Source organism: Haliotis asinina, chromosome 9 (genome assembly GCF_037392515.1).
Source record: "Haliotis asinina isolate JCU_RB_2024 chromosome 9, JCU_Hal_asi_v2, whole genome shotgun sequence".
In the NCBI taxonomy this organism is placed as follows: Eukaryota; Metazoa; Mollusca; class Gastropoda; order Lepetellida; family Haliotidae; genus Haliotis; species Haliotis asinina.
The window spans coordinates 25,183,934-25,205,688 of record NC_090288.1 but is presented as its reverse complement, the minus strand read 5'-3'; the positions used below and the strand labels follow the sequence as shown (position 1 = coordinate 25,205,688).

Sequence of the window (21,755 nt, the reverse complement as noted above, 5' to 3'; positions counted from 1 at the left end):
GGCTTCCATCTGCACAACTGGGAACCGATGACATGTGTCAACCATGTCTTCGAGCCTGACCACCCGATCCCGTTAGTCGCGTCTTGCGACAAGCATGGGTTATTGAAGTTCAACCCGAATCATCACGAAATGGTGTTTGCGTGCGTTATATCCAGGTTTATATTTCATTTGCGTGTAATATTCGGTTAAATTTGTGAAATATCCCGATTAGGCTAATACTAAATTCGGATATTATGTTAACATAATAAGGTACAGAAATGTAAAAAAGATAAGGGTACTGTGGCGTTGTCAACGCCCTTCAACCAGAGCTGAGGAAGACGGGCTGACACGACGCAGCTAACATTGTCGGGGTCGGCATGGTTACAAATCTCCTCGACAGTTTATCTATGGGCAGTTTATTGTTTTGTCGAAATAAACCACAGACTGTCAGATAATGTATCCTATACCGACTTGGTTCCACGAACAACTAGTACACAGTGAAATGTAACAGTTTTATTCTCAGTTTAATCTTTAAGGGACATCAGACGCGTGTGCCAACCCACTGATATCGTTTGCAAAGACAACAGTTGCAGATAAATCAAATGGAAAGTGTTGCATTTCAATCTCTGAAGAAGAAACAGGACAGAACATGACTGCACAAGTATTTAGCCGGCACCGGGGCATAAAGCACTTGCATACAAGCTTGGTGTCTCCTTCCCTGAACCAGGCTTTGTACAAGGACTGCATGTACAGGTACACTGACACCAGATTTAATGCAGAGGCTGTACTTACAGGGAAACTGAGATCAGACTTTATGAAAGGGGATGTAGGTACAGGAAACTGAGATCAGGCTTGTAGGTACAGGGAAACTGACACCAGGCTTTAAACGGGGATTGTAGGTACAAAGAAACTGACAGCAGGTTTTATACAGGGCCTGTAGGTATACGGACGCAGTCTTGAATACATTGGATGAAAAGACTAGGAAAGATAAGTATAAAAGGCAGGGGAGAACTTAGATTTTTGTCGTGCGGAGGTAGGGGATTGATGGAGGTCTATCGTATGGACGGAGGGAGGGAGGAGATCTGTCGTATGGAGGTATATGAAAGATAGAAATCTGTCTAATGGCTGTAGATGGAAGGTGGAAGTCACTTGTGTGGTGGTATGGGAAAGAATGAGGTTTGGCGAATGGAGGTGGGGGTGTGTGGTCATGTGTATGGCGCTTAGATCACAAATCAGTTGAAGTTTAGCATTGTTGAGCACGGACAGTCCTTGGATGGGAGACCGTGTTTGGCAGCTTGACTTCTGAGAGTTTCTAGGACTACAGTCCTGTCCCACAACGAAGCAAATGTGATGTATCTGATCTCATCCCAGGAAGGTGAGTTCAAATGGCCTCTGTTCACCCAGCAGAAAATGGGTACCCAGTGGGATAAGTCATGTGATAACCTTCTAGCGCCTCTTGGGTTATCTGAGGTAATAATATGCCTGCTTTGACTGCGTGAATGGAGTTTGGCGCAATAAAATTGCACATATTGTTATTAAGAATGAGATCTGCCGTAAGGAGGTAGGGGAAAGAATAAGGCCTGAAGTATGAAGTTAGGGCAAAGAATGAAGTCTGTGGTATGGGGGTAGGGGAAATAATGAGGCCTGAAGTATGACGGTAGGGGAAAGAATGAGGTCTGCCGTATGAAGGTAGGGAGTGAGTGAGTGAGTTTAGTTTTATGCCGCTTTTAGCAATCTTCCAGCAATATCGCGGCGGGAGACACCAGAAAATAGGCTTCAGACATTGTTCCCATGTGGGGAATCGAACCAGGGTCTTCGGCGTGACGAGCTAACGCTTTAACCACTAGGCTACCTCTCCGTCCCATATGAAGGTAGGGGAAAGAATGAGATCTGAAGTATGGAGGTAGGGGAAATAATGAGGTCTGCCGTATGGAGGTAGGGGAAAGAATGAGGTTTGTGGTATGGAGGTAGGGGAAAGAAGGAGGTCTGTGGTATGGAGGTAGGGGAAAGAATGAGGTCTGTGGTATGAAGGTAGGGGAAAGAATGAGGTCTGAAGTATGAAGGTAGGGGAAAGAATCTGGTCTGAAGTATGAAGGTAGGGGAAAGAATGACGTCTGTGATATGGAGGTAGGGGAAAGAATGAGGTATGCCGTATGGAGGTAGGGGAAAGAATGAGGTCTGAAGTATGAAGGTAGGGGAAAGAATGAGGTCTGCGGTATGGAGGTAGGGGAAAGAAGGAGGTTTGCTGTATGGAGGTAGGGGAAAGAGTGAGTTCTGCTGTATGGAGTTAGTGGAAATAATGAGATCTGTCGTACTGAGGTAGGGGAAAGAATGAGGTCTGCGGTATGGAGGTAGGGGAAAGAAGGAGGTTTGCTGTATGGAGGTAGGGGAAAGAGTGAGTTCTGCTGTATGGAGTTAGTGGAAATAATGAGATCTGTCGTACTGAGGTAGGGGAAAGAATGAGGTCTGTGGTATGGAGGTAGGGGAAAGAATGAGGTCTGCCGTATGGAAGTAGGGGTAAGAATGAGGTCTGCTGTATGGAGGTAGGGGAAAGAATGAGGTTTGCCGTATGGAGTTAGTGGAAATAATGAGATCTGTCGTACTGAGGTAGAGGAAAGAAGGAGGTTTGCTGTATGGAGGTAGGGGAAAGAATGAGGTCTGCTGTATGGAGGTAGGGGAAAGAATGAGGTCTGCTGTATGGAGGTAGGGGAAAGAATGAGGTTTGCCATATGGAGTTAGTGGAAATAATGAGATCTGTCGTACTGAGGTAGGGGAAAGAATGAGGTCTGCGGTATGGAGGTAGGGGAAAGAATGAGGTATGCCGTATGGAGGTAGGGGAAAGAATGAGGTCTGCTGTATGGAGGTAGGGGAAAGAATGAGGTTTGCCGTATGGAGTTAGTGGAAATAATGAGATCTGTCGTACTGAGGTAGGGGAAAGAATGAGGTCTGCGGTATGGAGGTAGGGGAAAGAATGAGGTCTGTGGTATGGAGGTAGGGGAAAGAATGAGGTCTGCTGTATGGAGGTAGGGGAAAGAATGAGGTTTGCCGTATGGAGTTAGTGGAAAGAATGAGGTCTGCGGTATGGAGGTAGGGGAAAGAATGAGGTCTGCGGTATGGAGGTAGGGGAAAGAATGAGGTCTGTGGTATGGAGGTAGGGGAAAGAATGAGGTCTGAAGTATGAAGGTAGGGTAAGAATGAGGTCTGTGGTATGGAGGTAGAGGAAAGAAGGAGGTTTGCTGTATGGAGGTAGGGGAAAGAATGAGGTCTGCCGTATGGAGGTAGGGGTAAGAATGAGGTTTGCCGTGTGGAGTTAGTGGAAATAATGAGATCTGTCGTACTGAGGTAGGGGAAAGAATGAGGTCTGCGGTATGGAGGTAGGGGAAAGAATGAGGTATGCCGTATGGAGGTAGGGGAAAGAATGAGGTCTGTGGTATGAAGGTAGGGTAAGAATGAGGTCTGTGGTATGTAGGTAGAGGAAAGAAGGAGGTTTGCTGTATGGAGGAAGGGGAAAGAATGAGGTCTGCCGTATGGAGGTAGGGGTAAGAATGAGGTCTGCTGTATGGAGGTAGGGGAAAGAATGAGGTTTGCCGTGTGGAGTTAGTGGAAATAATGAGATCTGTCGTACTGAGGTAGGGGAAAGAATGAGGTCTGTGGTATGGAGGTAGGGGAAAGAATGAAGTCTGATATATGGATAGGCAAATAATTAGATCTGTCGTGTGAAGGTAGGGGAAAGAATGAGGTTTATGATATGGTTCCAGACAGAAGATGGAGTTCGGTTGTGAAGAGGTAAGTGAAATATGGAGGTTGGAGAGAAGATGTAGGTTTTAACAATGGGGAGATATCGCTTATTGAGTTAAGATTCTGCGATTCATGTTTTAGAACTTTTCATTTTGTTGCTTAACTATAATGCTCGAAGCCTACTGTGTCATTCAGAATTATTACTGTGAAATTACTAACTTTTGAAAGTTTTAATTGAAGAATGTTGATGTTTATATGTGGCTTTAATGCAGACTATATAAGGCTTGTATCGGAAATGAATTCAGCTCGCTGTATCCGATATCACCATCACCCAGCACACTCACATCGATCCACACCGGCAAATCATCTTTGTGGCGGTGATAACGGAAGTGGAAGTGTTTCTAAATTCTAAGTTTTGATTAAGATAGTTAAAGAAACCAATCCTTGATACAAATGATGAATTTGTTCATTTTCATCACCACGCAAACTGAAAATGAAGGACTCAATAAAGAACACTAATTTACAACACTATAATTACATATCCTGTCAGCATTTAATCAATGTCGATGTTTGTTTTATGAAAAATTAATGTCAACGTGGGTCAGTCTGTTGTTCTTGGAGGTTTACGGAAAGACGTTTTCAGAAAAACAACAGTAATGATGATTTGTATGAAAATCACATGCTAATACTTTATTTGAAATTCTACTGCAGTTATAAACAACCTTGGCAAGTTATAAAAACAGATATATCTCTCATCCTGTGACAGCTGTGCTAAGCTGTGTGGCAGTTGTATTTATAGGGAACGTGTCCACCAGGATGGGAGCCCCACCAGTTACACAGCAGTGTTGAACGTATGCAGACCAACCCAAACACACCCTTATATTACCGTGAAGACAATGGCAAAACCACCCTTACGTCACAGTGCAAACCAAGGCAAAAACAACATTACATCACCCTTCAGACCAAGTGAAACGCACTCTTACATCGCCATGCAAACAATGGCAAACACACCGGGGATCCTGCGGGAGTTTATGTTGATGGGTGTATTTGTGTCTGAATAAGCCACCACCGTATGATATTAGGAGACTTACAATCTGTAGGGCACCATGAGTTTCGGCAACCAAAATGCAATAGAACCATTTAGGCATTTGGCGCCCAGGCAGGTATACAGCAACCTATCTGTATTTCCAGAATGGCAGTTGAAGGTCTGAAAAGCAGTGACATGCCACCTTCTACTGAAAAATACGAGGGAACAGTCCTCTACCGGACATTGCCTGAGTAGACTCTCTCGATGGCAATCTCGGCAAACCAAATCTCTACTGAAGGTCTACTCACATTTGTAGTCGATATGTACGTATCTTCTTGTTTTCGACGAAATGGAGCCGTGTATTGCACCATCGGAGAATAATGAACAGCATTTGTTGTAGTTTCCAACATACCGAGTACAGTATGCGAATCTTTTCAGCAAGGGGGGGCTACTTCAAGCCCAAATTGTGCATACCTACAATCTGCCATAGATGCCCCATCTGCAATACGAAGCACTGTACGAAGACTCGAAAAAGAAACCAGTTCTGCAGCAAAGAAGCAATGGGAATCTCTACATGTAGGCAACTCAATATTCGGAATGTTCGTGCCAAAAATGGATGTCGCGAAAATACGTATGGAGCACATACACGCCAGTATTTTGAACACTCCCTGTTGGCACATGGCTTTGGACTCTGTTCCACCGGCAATACGAGTGATTTCTCCGTCAATATTGATAGAAAGATTCTCTTGGAATACCTCCGAAACTATTTCCAAATCAACTATATCCCCAAGGTCCAAATCCAGATACGTTGGTACCTCCGTGACTTGCGAATAGCGTAAAAAAGACAAGATACAGATAGAAGAAATACCGCAAATTGTGATAGGCCATACTATACTAAAGGGGTCAACGAGAGATCGCAGAAGATAACTGGAAGAGATTTTGCATAGAGATGCGTGGAGTTGTCTGGCGGACAATGCTTTACTTAAATTGTGTCTTGCACACTACACACCTGGCCTCAGACCACCACAGGAAGATAAGTGTTCCCAAGTCATTTAACCTGTGTGCTGCATTCATGTCGTGTTCTTGTACATAGAATTCCAGTATATTGTGGTGGTCTCATAAACACAACTCTCTTTACTCGTAGATAACAGTAACAAAGTGTTTCTTTCTATTTCTACATCGATATTCACGCTGACGTATTTTGACGTACAGACAAATCGTTATGTTCCGTAACCTCTTCACCCCTAAGTAATCTGTATGCTGTGGTAACAGGGTTACACACAGGGATAACAAATATACAGATCTCCTCATCACACCTCCACATCACACTTTCTTTCAATCATTTCACTTGTTCTCTTTATGTTTATATTAGGAGAGTGGCTTTGGTATGTATGCGTGACACAGAAATTGTTGATGATCTCTAGTTCATGCGTTTGCCTCAGGGTAAAAAGTTAGTCAAAATAACCAAAAGCTGCATGTCTCCAATGATGGTACAACATTTTGAGTGATTAATTCAAGGCAAATAGTCATCAATCGTAAGCAAAACAGATCACATTTTCGACAAAGGGTATTGTTCCCTTAGTCCATAACCAGAACATATGGTCTACTTTTTTAGAATTTATATTTAATATGATCTCTCCAAGTGAGTGTAATTTACGTTAGCCCAAGAAATAACCACATAATTATGATATGAATTATATGTATCGCATTATGCTTGAGCCGATTTATCACCACGGGATTTAAAGGGTTTAAAGTTGAGACTTTAAGGATGGAACTCTATGTGACCATGAAAACTCTACATCAAGTGTCACCAAAAGTTGCATCTAAATTTGATTATTGATACATTACATCATACTGAACAGGTAACGTGAATACAGGTTGGATGAATTTTCACTGTGTTTATGTACCGCCTGTACTTAAAAAAATGAAACGTAGAAAAAGTTAATTATCTCTTTTATCTCTTCTTATACGCTTGTCGTAAGAGGCGACTAACGGGATCGGGTAGTCAGGTTCGCAGACGTATTTGACACATGTCATCGATTCCCAGTTTCGCAGATCGATGCTCATGCTGTTGGTCACTGGATTGCCTGGTCCAGACTCGATTATTTACAGATCACTGCCATATAGCTGGAATATTGCTGAGTGCGGCGTAAAACTAAACTCACTCACTCACTTTCTTTCTTCACATGTCACTCTGTGTATCATAATAAATCATTTTCTAAATGTCTACATAGCTGTGGTAGTGTTGCGGTAACGTATATTACAAGAATTGTATTTATTTTCTATAATGGCAGGGTGATACATTTCCAGTAACACGCAGTTTGAAAACAAACGGGTCATCTCAGACAGTCATTTCAAGATGATGGTATCATGTGGATACGCTATACAATCAGAGATGTGTATTGTAAAGCTGTGACTGTTGTGGCTTTGCAGTGATCATTTCTAAACCTAGGTTTTGAAGTACACGTTTTGAAGTGGCTAATATATATATGAAGTAACATGTTCCCTCGTCACATGGTTCACAGTCTCTAATAAATCCGAGATGTTCTGGTTTCTCCTGCATGCACTTACATAACAGCTTGGAGTCAGTGTACTTGAACAAAGCACTTATATACATGCTTAACAAGCACACGCCAGTTTGCAGGATCACTCATCCTCACGAAAAGTGCACCAACTGATAATGCATTGAGAGCGTCAGTGAGTTGTTTTGTACTGGGTGCTACTCCTTGATCTGACCTGTCACTGAGACACGTAGCCACCAGAAACACCACCGTTAACAGTTCATCGAACTCGTTTAGTTAATGTAAATACCCGTTTACATTACAAAATCGAGGGGGTAATGTTTTCTGGTCGACATGCTCAACTTATGACAAGTGACGCGTGCTCTTGATGGGTTTCGCTGTCTGTTAAACACGGGGCCGCGTAACTGGTTGTGCAACTATAATTGTTCACTGCAGTTCCCAGCAGTTTCGTATTGAACAAAACACAGGGGCCCTGTTAGGGTTCGAGCAAGTTGTAAAAGAAATGATTTTATGGTAGCTTCATCGACTAAGTCAAATCACAAAGCAGGAATGTAGATATCATAGCAAGATATGAAAAACACAACAGAAGCTGTATGTAGCTTCAACCCTCGAACCTTTAGGCTTTGTGGCATGAAGGTTAAAAATATTGGTCGCCATATTTGCAGCTGACAGCATCATGGTCCTTGCTAACGAGACGCTTATCGTCCTGATGCTGCAACTGTTATCAACTGTGGGTTGCATCCTCTAATGTCTGGCTAAACACTCGAATATATCAACATATAGATGTCCACAGATTTGTCAGTTTATTGTCTTGTCAGCGCATAGGTGTCCTCTGATTTGTCGGTTTATTGTCTTGTCCACATGTAGGTGCCCTCTGATTTGTGAGTTTATTGTCTTGTCAGCACATAGGTGTCCTCTGATTTGTCAGTGAGTTGTCTTAACAAATAGGTGTCCTCTGATTGTCAGTTTATTGTCTTGTCAGCACATAGGTGTCCTCTGATTTGTCAGTATATTGTCTTGTCCACATGTAGGTGCCCTCTGATTTGTCAGTTTATTGTCTTGTCAGCACATAGGTGTCCTCTGATTTGTCAGTGATATGTCTTGACAACATATAGGTGTCCCCTGATTTGTCAGTGAGTTGTCTTGTTAACATATAGGTGTTCTCTGATTTGTCAGTGAGCTGTCCTGTCAACATGTAGGTGTCCTATGATTTGTAAGTTTATTGTCTTGTCAGCACATAGGTGTCCTCTGATTTGTCAGTGAGTTGTCTTAACAAATAGGTGTCCTCTGATTGTCAGTTTATTGTCTTGTCAGCACATAGGTGTCCTCAGATTTGTCAGTGATATGTCTTGACAACATATAGGTGTCCCCTGATTTGTCAGTGAGTTGTCTTGTCAACATATAGGTGTCCTCATATTTGTCAGTGAGTTGTCTTGCCAGCATATTTGGTGTCCACAGATTTGTCAGTTTATTGTCTTGTCAGCGCATAGGTGTCCTCTGATTTGTCAGTGAGTTGTCTTGTTAACATATAGGTGTTCTCTGATTTGTCAGTGAGTTGTCTTGTCAACATGTAGGTGTCCTCTGATTTGTAAGTTTATTGTCTTGTCAGCACATAGGTGTCCTCTGATTTGTCAGTGAGTTGTCTTGTTAACATATAGGTGTGCTCAGCTCTGTAAATGGGTTGTCTTGTCAACATAAAGGTGACTTGGTTGACACATGTGATCGTATTCAAATTGCGTAGAAAGATGCTCATGATGTTGATCACTGAATTGTCTGGTCTAGACTAGATTATTTTAAGACCGCCGCCATACAAGGTCCGTTTGACTCAAAAGCGGACTTATGAATTGAAATCTACTTCGAAAACAATTCATCGATCCGCTTTGAGTCAAACGGACTGTGGCTAGAATATTGCTTAGTGAAACCTAGCGTTAGCCAACAGTCCAAGCAACCAACCTTCAGACACAGGTGTCTTTAGTTATCTGTAGGAGGTGTTTTGATCCGTGCTGCAGTTTGTTTCGTGCCATATATCCAAAACAGACACAAAGACATCACCTGCCAAGCGATGATGTGTCGCAGTTAAGAACCAAAAGCTTCCTTCTTATATTTTACGTACGATTCTGAAAGTATAGGCACCTGTGTGCAGTAACACCTATCATGCATTTTCATTGAAACGAACTTGGTAAGTAGATAAACGTGTCCTCGTTTTAGGGAGACTTTACATATGGATGAAATCGTGCTGAAATGAACGGAAGATAATGAACAACGGTAAGACATTTATGTTGGAACGTCTAACAGTAAGAAGTGAGACACATACAGACATTTATGTTGGAACGTCTAACAGTAAGAAGTGAGACACATACAGAAGTGAAATATTTACAGATATATATGCAGGAATGTCTAACAGTGAGAATTCAGATAAATACACACACACTCCCTCTCACACTCGGTTTGGAGGCTGGAACACAGCCCCTTTGACATGGAGGAGGCTGCAGTGTTGGGGAGTCTCCACATCTCTTAAACGTTCTTGATGGGTTTGTACCTCTACTTGTCCTGGACGTGATGTAGAGTATACAAGGGCACTGACCTGATGATGAGGTTAATCAGCCTGTCTCCGTCAGGACCACCTGAACCCTTATTGCTGCAGTCATGGTTCATCTATCCAAATCTGTGAAACATGGTAATAGTAACATAATATAGTAAAAAATGTACGGAAGAATATATATTCCAAATGAAGTAATTCACTGTAAAATTATGACTGCGATGTAGTGGTATAATGATGACAAGTTTGACAATGTAAGAAGACGTCGGTCATTACAGCTGCACAGTGGAGTGCACACTGGGAATGAAGGGAAATGCCGTGTTCTCAGTTAATGGCTGTGTTTTGATTTCCATTCTGTATTGAAGTCTCCTCGTTTTCCAGTGGTTGATGTTGGTATGTAGAATGTTGGTTTGTTGTCAGGAAATATGCCAGTCGGGATTTTTATGAAGCGTTAATCGTAAAATCGTGTCATGTTCTGAATGCCTTTCAAGAACTTATTTATTCATGATGAATCACTGTGTAATAGTGTTCGCCATCTTCATCAGTGAACATCACCTTATGTCCTTAGAAGATGGTAATTTGAAGACAAATGAATTTGTCCATGACTTAATAATTAAATTATTTTGATCATTCATAACACCTAATGTAGTTGTATATATCCGCTGACTATTTATTTATTTATTTATTTATTTATTTATTTATTTATTTATTTATTTGTACTACATTATTGTTTAAACCATCTTTCTATACTCTGTTCCCAATGATACATCTTCAGAACATGGAAGGTAAATAATGCAGTCTTCATCATCATATTTAGGATCATTTGATTCGTTCGTTCAACATTAGTGTCTGTGAAGTGTGCTCGTCTCCCAAGGTTCGACCAGGTGGTATATCGCGGTGATGTACCTTCAGCGTCTAGTCCGCCTCAGTTCCTGTACAAAGATAAAGAGGATTCTCGTTGTTGGCTGTTGCCATGATACCGACATGCCCAGAGCAGCAAATCGTGATAACAGCTATGTACTAAGTAGGAAGGACACAGAGGGAGGAAGGTTCACTTCCGCCATTATGAAATGGGTCAGGTTCACATCGATATGTTCACATAGATACTTGTAATGAAGAGTTGTCACAGTTACCCGACCCACTGTTTATCACCAAAATATTGACCACATAATTGCTAATATCCTCATCAACAGACATGTAGCACCTAGTTCTAGACCTAATACGGGCTAAATTATTAGTTAATACAGTTATAGCTAAGAAAAGTTACAATGCAACGCTGATAACGTTATAAAATTGGCTTTACCAATGAACAAATATAATCTGCAGTGAAACCGAACATGTTTGTTTAACGCAACATTCAGCAATATCCAAGTATTCTGAAGTGGTCTGAAATTAATCCACCCTGGCCTAGATAATCCAGTGATTGACATAATGAGCACCCATCTATGAGATACGCTAACATGTGTCACCAAAGTCGAGGAGTATGTGTTGCAGCAGTTTTAATCCCCATCTCCATGGCTCTTGAGAAAACGTCACTTCGGTGTTGACATGGCATTGTTGGACATCCTCATATTAAACTTTATCTATCCAGTCGGGAACATGCCAATCGTATCCCATTTGTATAGATCGATGTTCATACTGTTGATCACGGAATTGCCTGGTCAAGATTCGATGATGTAGCTACTATTGTCACATATTATTCTACATATTTGTGTAGAAATGTGCTGCTAGAATAACCTATCAACACTTGAAAACGCGATGGATGCCAATGATTTACATGATATGAATAAAATCAGTGAAAATGTGATATTATTCTGAACACATGGGGTTCCATACCATGGATCAAGACGATCATGTCAATATTAACATGCCCCAGACGCCGAAACAAATATTAACGCTACTGTCCTGTTTTACAGATACAAATTAGTTGGAATGGTGAGATTTTAAGTCAAAGAATGTGCCAAGATACTTTCATTGATCAACAGTTTCCTTATTGTTAATGAAAATGAAAACAATTGAAGACAAAGATTGTTTTCTACTTGGTTAACTTTTAAGAATAGACAAATACGTTTACACTTAATAAGAAATCATATATCTGTATTTAATTCCTAACTTTTTTATTTCAAAGCAATGCAGTTAGTGTATTTGCACTGGCAGCCATTTGTATTGAAAATAAACATGATGGGAGACAGTCCACCGTTGGCTATGCGCGTAACTGAAGTGCAAGTGCCGTTTCAGTAACACCCTGTGGTATTTCGACTATAGAAGCTTCTATCCACTTAATGATAGTAGAATTTACAATGATATCACTGACATGTGCAAATGGTTTAGGAAAGAACTGAAACTAAAAACCGATAAAAAATCTACCCATACCAATCGAAAATAGTCACCACGTTAATTCAAACGACTATAAATGTTATGCAACAGTGTAAGTTTGGAACCACCCCCTCTCAGTCTGTACGCAATGGATTTATCCAAAATGTGTGTAAATTCATTTAAAAGGAGCATCCTATCAATACTTTGCAAAACTTTCTCGGCAATGGAGGTTAAAGTCATCATTGATCACCGTTGTTGACAGTGATCATTTTGGACATTGTGGAGCAGAGATATTGTTTGACGATTTCCAAAATGAGGGAATTTATAAATCACTCAATAGACAACAATTTCTGAATGTCAACTTCTTTATTTTGATGGACCTAATGAAGAGGTAAAATATACTCCAATTTTTCATGTAGATCAAAATAGAGAACAGACAACCATCAATTCATGCCTCTATGTGTATCACATCTAATTTCTGGTCAAACACTCAAAACTACTCACGTTTCCAGGAGCACAAACTTCCCGAAAGTGCATCAGTAATTTTTCAGCTGGATTGATGTGGTTAGGATATATGTTCCATTTCAGATCGAAAATACAAATTATCAAATCAAGGATAAAAATCATTCAGTTCATTTGCAAAGCTGCTCATTGTCTCTAATAACAACCTCGGGGTGATTGTTTGCCCTACAATATTCACACTTGTCCAGTATCTGTTTATTTTATATTTGTACACATCCTCACACATTTTTATGACGCACATAATTGGCCTTTGTACTGAGTCACTGACATTTTGTTCACTTTTCAAGTGTTCACACTATGTGACCTACATTTCATGACTCAAACTATCATTTGATGAACCTCAAGTATGTTCGTCTGTATGGCATTATGACCCAAGTTGCTGTTTGATGAACCTGAGAGATGTTCGCCTGTATGCCATGATGACCCAGGCCGAAATGTTATGAGCCTGAGACACGTTTGTCTGTATGACATTATGACCCAAGTCGCTGTTTGATGAACCTGAGATATATTCGTTCGTATGACATGATTACCCAAGCTGCTGTTTGATGAACCTGGAGTATGTATTTCATATCGACGTGACCCAAGCCGCAATCTGATCAAAATAAGGACTTGGTTCTGTTTTTGAGACGTGAAACCCGCAAACATGACAAAACCAGAGATACCTAGAACAATATTCAGTTTGAACACGAAACCGAAATCCGAGGTTCCTGACAGTGCAAAGAGACACAACTTGGCACAGCGAATTCCGGCATCTTAGACGACTGAACCAAAACGCCGTTTACGCCCACTACATCTTCTAGCACAGTGTGATGTTCAATGACACCACAAAGCTCCTGCCTCTAATCTAATACGCTGGTATATTATTAGCTTATATAAATAAGCTAAACCATGCTGTGGCACATCTCTCCCACTCAATGGTAATTGGTGTGACTTCTTAGATACATATTGTTAACTGCGAACTGCTTCTACTAGTTCCTGATTATCGATCCTGGTGATTGCGTCGGTATTGGCATTATTTGCCTATCAGGCAGTGATTGAAAACTGTAATGAATATGTGCCCAGTCTGTCCGGATTGGCTATTTGCAAGGCTCCCGCTGTGTGTTCTGAATGTCCTTTGCTCCGGGCAAAGTTAATCTGGATTATCTCCTCGTTCCAACTTTCTCGGTTTGTGCGTATTGTCTACTCTGCCTGTTCGCACCTTGTTAGGGGTTTATTTTAAGTTACCAGGCAACCGTTAAAATCTACAAGCAGTCCAGTTTTTCACATGCGCAGACTGGAAGCCAATCAATAGCAGTGCTACACCTGAGGCTTTCAGCGCTTCCATAAATCAACTGTTTGCCTGATTCTGTAAACAGGTGGACCAAATACGTACCGCTGGCTAGTTCACAAATATCACGAATAATCTCTCACAGATGGATCAATGTGTCATGGATGAGCAATGATTTTTGGACTGTCGAACATTTTGCCAACATTTATGAACTAGCTTCTGAGATTACAAGTGCGACACATGTGTTGTTTTCTTGGAACTAATCTTTCTTTTCAGACGATATCACCCATTTGTATACCACACGACAGCGGTGAGAATACCTACTGATAAGAGAAAGACGACGTGATGCTAAATGCAACCAATGAAGATATGTGTTACCCGGCAACTAAAGTCAGCAGCAGGTGAGGAGGTACATTATAGTGTCGTATCTCTCTACGGAAGCAGACATGAACGTCTCTGTTAACTACTCTGACCAGTATCTACCGGGGGCCACTCGTGCTGTGTCAGTGACGGCAATGTGTATTGTCAACGTTGTGGCCTTTGTTGGCAATGTCAGCAACATCGTCGTAATCTTAAAGTGCTCGCAACTACGCCACACTCTCACCAATCTGTTGGTTCTGAATTTGTGCAGTGTGGATCTTCTGGCTTCTGTCCTAATTCTCCCTATTTCTATAGTTTCATTCATCGATGGACATTGGCCCCTGGACACCACGGCGTGTACCATCAATGGATTCATCAGCTCTTTGTTGACGTTTGTTTCAATAACCAACTTGTGCACCATCAGTATAGAGCGTTATTACTCAATCCGCCTCCCCATGCACCATGCCGCCCACATGACCCTGTGTCGGACACTGCTGGTCATCGTCTTCATCTGGACAGAGAGTGTGGTGTTTGCTGTTCTCCCTCTGGTGGGGCTTAGCTCATATGAGTATCGACACCACAAGAAACATTGCTCCTTCACATGGCAGGATGGTAACTACAGCAAAGTCTATATATTTGTCATTGGCTTCTGGTGTTTCGTTCTTCCCGGAGTTATTTTAATATTTATGTACTACGGAATATTCAAAGTGGCTAGACTTGCAGCCACCCAAGTGCACCCCCAACCGTCTCCCCAGACATTGCACGCCACTCTCAGCAGAAACCAAAACGGATCAGGGTCGTTGTCGAACGACACTAGAGAAAGTGTTTCATCCCATGTGTTACCTCCTAGACAACTACCTAAAGCAACGAGGAAACATTTCAAAGCCATCAAGACGTTGATTGTGATTCTCACGGCTTACATAGCGCTATGGGGGCCTTACTTTATCCTTCATATTCACGGGGCAGTGTTTGGCAGTGTCGTTCATAGACAGACAACTGAGATCCTGACAACATGGCTAGGTTATGTTTCCTTTGCCCTGAACCCGTTCCTTTACGGCTGGATGAACCGGACGATCCGGGAGGAGCTCCAGAGCCTGTACAAGTTACTGTTTTGTAGTTTGTGTAAACACGAAGACACAACACAGGAGGACGACCACCCTGGTGAGGATTTCTGGCAGTTCATAGAGAGGACTAGTGCTAAAAACAACGTTACCCCTTCCGCTGCTGTAGGTAACAGCAGACTAGCAGACCAACGTGATGGCGACACAAATATTGACAACTCGGAATTGTGTTTCTGAGTCGTAAGTGACATTTTGTTATTTTAAAAATAACATACTTCAGCTAGTAAATATATATTGGCATTTTTCGCATTGTTTTCCTTGTTTTTGTTTTTCAATATCTGCTTGAACTAGGACTGAGATCTTTCTTATAGCTACTGTTAGTCAGCAACATATTTCAAGCATTAATAAAAAATATATCTTTGAGCAAATTGTATTTTTGCTGCCTAGAAATGGGCTATAAAGGTTAACATACTCATTGAATTGCTACGGACAAGCCGACTGCAACCTTTTGCGGGGTTGTTTTCCCTTCGACAACTTGCACCGACCCTCCTCCCTTCATACACAATGTACTGGACGAGACGGAATAGTGAGTGTTATGTTTCAATCTTTCTGCTATGCATTCCATAGCATCAGTATGGTATGTGTTACTGATGTACAGTGCTGGTATATATTACTGATGTACAGTGCTGGTATATATTACTGATGTACAGTGCTGGTATATATTACTGATGTACAGTGCTGGTATATATTACTGATGTACAGTGCTGGTATATATTACTGATGTACAGTGCTGGTATATATTACTGATGTACAGTGCTGGTATATATTACTGATGTACAGTGCTGGTATATATTACTGATGTACAGTGCTGGTATATATTACTGATGTACAGTGCTGGTATATATTACTGATATACAGTGCTGGTATATATTACTGATGTACAGTGCTGGTATATATTACTGATGTACAGTGCTGGTATATATTACTGATGTACAGTGCTGGTATATATTACTGATGTACAGTGCTGATATATATTACTGATGTACAGTGCTGGTATATATTACTGATGTACAGTGCTGGTATATATTACTGATGTACAGTGCTGGTATATATTACTGATGTACAGTGCTGATATATATTACTGATGTACAGTGCTGGTATATATTACTGATGTACAGTGCTGGTATATATTACTGATGTACAGTGCTGGTATATATTACTGATGTACAGTGCTGGTATATATTACTGATGTACATTGCTGATATATATTACTGATGTACAGTGCTGGTATATATTACTGATGTACAGTGCTGGTATATATTACTGATGTACATTGCTGGTATATATTACTGATGTACAGTGCTGGTATATATTACTGATGTACAGTGCTGGTATATATTACTGATGTACAGTGCTGGTATATATATACCCGAGCCATATATATACAGTCAGGCCGCATTAATCCGAACACTTCTGTTTTTCATCAAAAACGTTCGGATAGTGAAACGTACGGACTACTGAAACGAACTTTTATGAACACAACACAGTAGGGTTACTTCCCTTTGACATGGCAATACAAAAACATACGAACGTATGCAAGTTGGCTGAATGTACGATGTGGTGTTTGGGGGCAAAAAATCAGCCTTCACGTTGGTCAGTTTGACAGTGGCATACTTGTGACTGGCAGCATTGTTACGAAGTAAGATCACATGTCAACCACGTGTTTGCATCTGTCTGTCAAATGATCATAGCCAATCACAAAACATATCCGATGTCCGAAATTGTGTGTAAGCAATGCACACCATATACATATATATATATGCTCTCACAAAGTGGTACTTACAGGTGTGTCCACATATACTCACTCAGAGGGATACCTGCAGGTGGGTCAGAAGATGCTCAGACAAAGGGGTACCTGCAGGTGTGTCCACAGATGCTCACACAGAGGGGAATTGTGAAACGATTTCCAGGGACTTAAGACCTCCTCACTAATGGTGGACAGTCACTCTATCAAAAGTATGTGTTCAGTTACATGAAATAGGTCCAATAAATATAGAACATCGACCCAAGCGGATGTGATATGATGGCATGCTTGAATAGAATCAGCTATTCTCAGCAACAGTCCTACTGTTGGTGGCATCTTACCACAAGCATTGTTTCCAACTGTTCCAACAACAATAATTGCGTGATGATTCACAGAAGACTTTCGTCCGCTGAGTTGCTGGAGTAATGCTATAATCGTTCAACCATGTCCCTCAGTCCATATTATTTATTGTCCACGTTCAAAAAGATATTAAATCCAACTACCTAACGTCACGAATAATCTATGACGATAAGCGATTGCAATCTCTGACCAGTGACGGATACGAGAGTGACGTTCTCAAAAGGAGGTGGCTGTTTCGTGAGCGGGGAGTACACCTAGACACGACAAGTCTCTTTACAACTTGAACGTGTTTCTCAGGGTAAAATATAACGGTGAACATTCTTCAAGATGTCCCACAACACTGTCTCTGGTGTTCACATTTTGCACACAGGAGATAACTGACTGCTTGAAAGGCACACATATTATCAGTTCTAAAGCTGGTGGATGTATAACTGCTTCAGCTGTCTAATACTGTAAAAACTAAATATCAGTTCTTTTAACAATAATGATCAAACATATTAAAAAGTTTGAAAACCATTTGACTGTAAACTGCTATTTTACAGTGTAGGTGTCGAAGGAAAATATACTCTTTTAGATGGCACAACCATGAGAGTGGTGCAGACTGTTGGTTTTCGCTTTTTGTCCAGCCACACACATTTATGGCACCAGTCTGAATCACACTTGTGTCAGGTCAGTGTTTATACTACCAATAATCAATTTCATCATTAACGTGTCATCTTGCACCGAAACTAATTTTCAGATTTCAAAATTTGTCAATTGTCAGAAATATTTCAGTTCCAGCGACTCATAAATAACTATGTAAAAATAATCCTTCTCAGACATTAGTAAAATCTTGGGGAACAATGGCATCTTTCCACCTGCCAGTTTCATTTTTTTCTGGAAATTACAGGTAAGCCTGGTTACGCTGAACATGACTTGAAGAGGTCTGGCTGTACTGTGCAGGACGTGATGGAGTTTGGTTGTACTGTACAGGACTTGGTGTTGTTTGGCTGTACTGTACAGAACCTGGTGGAGTTTGGCTGTACTGTGCAGGACTTGGTGGAGTTTGGTTGTTCTGTACAGGACTTGGTGGAGTTTGACTGCACTGTACAGGACGTGGTGGAGTTTGTTTGTACTGTACAGGACTTGGTGGTGTTTGACTGTACTGTACAGGACTTGGTGGAGCTTGGTTGTACTGTACAGGGTGGAGATGAAGCAGCTCACTATACTTCAGAAGTTAAAAGTGTAGAAAGCAGGTTCCAATTCAGTTTATTACTGTGTGTAAATTGCTCTGTGATTTCTTGTACACAAGATATTAACATAACAGATATACCATAATACCATATCAAATGTATCAAGTTTAAGACTGAAACGGTATACGGAAATCCTACAGATAGTACATCCACCCAGCTGCTTCAGGGCCACAGACATACACTCCTGTCATTTGATATCATGGTGGTGGAACACTGAGTCAATTGCAACTCCTTGATTTCACCCAAGCCATATCCCATTTGGAAATCAAGATCTAGATCTGGATATATAGTTACTAATGAGCGAACTTTTGCTTTTTCTCCCCAAACGCATTGCATGGTCCAAAAGCTAATGGTAAATAACAAGAGCTGCAAATGCATTCAAGCCACAATGTGCTAGAATAGGAAATAGCATGTCCATGATTAATTTCTTCGTGTACGCTACATATGCCTGTTGTTCAACTCCTGGTGTATATTTTGTTCTCAGCGCCATTTAACTACTGGCATCTCCCGTAAAGTAGAGCCATCGTTCTCCTGTCACTGATTTTGTTTCACATGTACTCATATAGTTATCTGTTTCCTAGATTTTCATTCACCCAACGAAGGAGGAAGAGTAAACAGAAGTTGACATCTGTAAATTGTCCCCTATATGTTATATGTGCACCATTTCGAAATGACAGACTAAAACTCATGGACTATTAAGCAAAGTGCATTGCATTGTATCGTAGGTATGTTTTAGTCAAGAAGCTGGAATTATGTAATGAACATATCCATATGGTTTGCCGAGTTTTGTGCTAAATATTCCTGCTAGTTCCTTTTCCATATAACAGATATTCAGAAGAAAGATAATAATCCGAAACAGGTATTATATATTCTATGTGGCTTTGATAGACTATTAGTTTGTTTTTAGATATAAGCATATATCAGCATTTTAATCTCGTCATATTAAGCTAAAGGTGATAAAGAAAACACTTGCCGATTGAGAAGTTCATCACCTGTGGCCAAGCTGTATTTATGAAGGGGATGTAAACTCTTGGGAGGGTGAAGCGACTCAAGTTTGGCACATAACAATACATCCAATGGTACTTTTTTAACCAAAGGCATGATGTCATCGAAAATAGATTATTATCACGGTAGTTCAAACTAAAATACGATAGATGCCATTGCTTAAATTTAAGGTTTCTACGTGTTCCTAATATGACAAAAACATTCTACACTCAGTCACGCAATTCTGATATATTGGGCCGGCGCTAGATGTGCGTTGTCTTGTAACTGTCGACGGGAACTGTGGAAAGTAAGGTGTTTGACTTTTAACAGCGTATAATTCCATTCTGCTTGTAGTTTCTCGTCACCGTGGCCACTGTGGCATGTTTAGTTAGCATCGTCCTTGCGACTTGTTCTGGACACATCATGCGTACTTTGTCGTACTTACGTCACATCAGTATTGATGTGCAGGTTGTATTCGGTAGGGTATTTACAGAAGCAGGTGGTCGTGACTGGACAATAACTGGCCTCTTGATTCTGACCACTATTCGTGAAGATTCACCCATACTATGTACCAGCATGGAAACTATGAGGGGAAAATGTAATAGACGTAATGCCATGTTTAACACATGTGATCAAGTGACGTGACTCTCTCACTGTGTCACACATGTGATCAAGTGATTTGACTATCTCTCTGTGTATCACGCATGTGATCAAGTGACGTGATTCTCTCACTGTGTCACACATGTGATCAAGTGATTTGACTATCTCTATGTGTATCACGCATGTGATCAAGTGACGTGATTCTCTCACTGTGTCACACATGTGATCAAGTGATTTGACTATCTCTCTGTGTATCACGCATGTGATCAAGTAACGTGATTCTCTCACTGTGTGTCACACATGTGATCAAGTGATTTGACTATCTCTCTGTGTATCACGCATGTGATCAAGTGACGTGATTCTCTCACTGTGTGTCACACATGTGATCAAGTGATTTGACTATCTCTCTGTGTATCACGCATGTGATCAAGTAACGTGATTCTCTCACTGTGTGTCACACATGTGATCAAGTGTTTTGACTCTCTCATTGTGGTATCACTCATTTGATCAAGTGACGTGACTCCCTCACTGTGTATCACACAGGTGATCAAGTGATTTGACTTTCTCACTGCGTATCACGCATGTGATCAAGTGACGTGACTCTCTCACTATGTATCACGCATGTGATCAAGTGACGTGACTCTCTCACTGTGTATCACACATGTGATCAAGTGATTTGACTTTCTCACTGCGTATCACACATGTGATCAAGTGATTTGACTTTCTCACTGCGTATCACGCATGTGATCAAGTGACGTGACTCTCTCACTATGTATCACGCATGTGACCAAGTGACGTGACTCTCTCACTGTGTCACACATGTGATCAAGTGATTTGACTATCTCACTGTGTATACGCATGTGATCAAGTGACGTGATTCTCTCACAGTTTGTCACACATGTGATCAAGTGTTTTGACTCTCTCATTGTGTATCACTCATTTGATCAAGTGACGTGACTCTCTCACTGTGTATCACACATGTGATCAAGTGATTTGACTCTCTCACTGTGTATCACGCATATGATCAAGTGACGTGACTCTCACTGTGAATCACACATGTTATCAAGTGGTTTGACTCTCTCATTGTGTATCACTCATTTGATCAAGTGACGTGACTCTTTCACTGTGTGTCACTCATGTGATCAAGTGATGTGCCTCTCTGACTGTGCGTCACACATGTGATCAAGTGATGTGATGTATCTCTCAATAGCAACTTCTGGCTAGGAAACGAGGTAGGTGTCCAACCAGCCGACGTAATACGTACAGACTTCCAAAACGCTCGCTTCGCTCCCACCAACGACATATTTCGCACGAACTGAGGGATCCCGTGGAAATCTGTGCATAGTGACACCAAGTGATCAAGTGACGTGACTCTCTCACTATGTATCACACATGTGATCAAGTGACGTGACTCTCTCACTGTGTGTCACACATGTGATCAAGT

At 41.1% G+C, this 21,755-nt stretch overlaps 1 protein-coding gene across 1 annotated transcript in view; it reads left to right on the top strand.

Moving 5' to 3' along the window:
• The window catches only part of LOC137297170 (probable G-protein coupled receptor), a 48,898-nt gene extending 33,330 nt beyond the window's left edge, over positions 1–15,568 (top strand). Inside the window, exon 3 of the mRNA XM_067829184.1 lies at positions 14,302–15,568. Coding sequence (XP_067685285.1) covers positions 14,302–15,568 — 1,267 coding nt within the window. The remainder of the gene's footprint in view (positions 1–14,301) is intronic.
• The last annotated feature ends 6,187 nt before the right edge of the window (positions 15,569–21,755 follow it).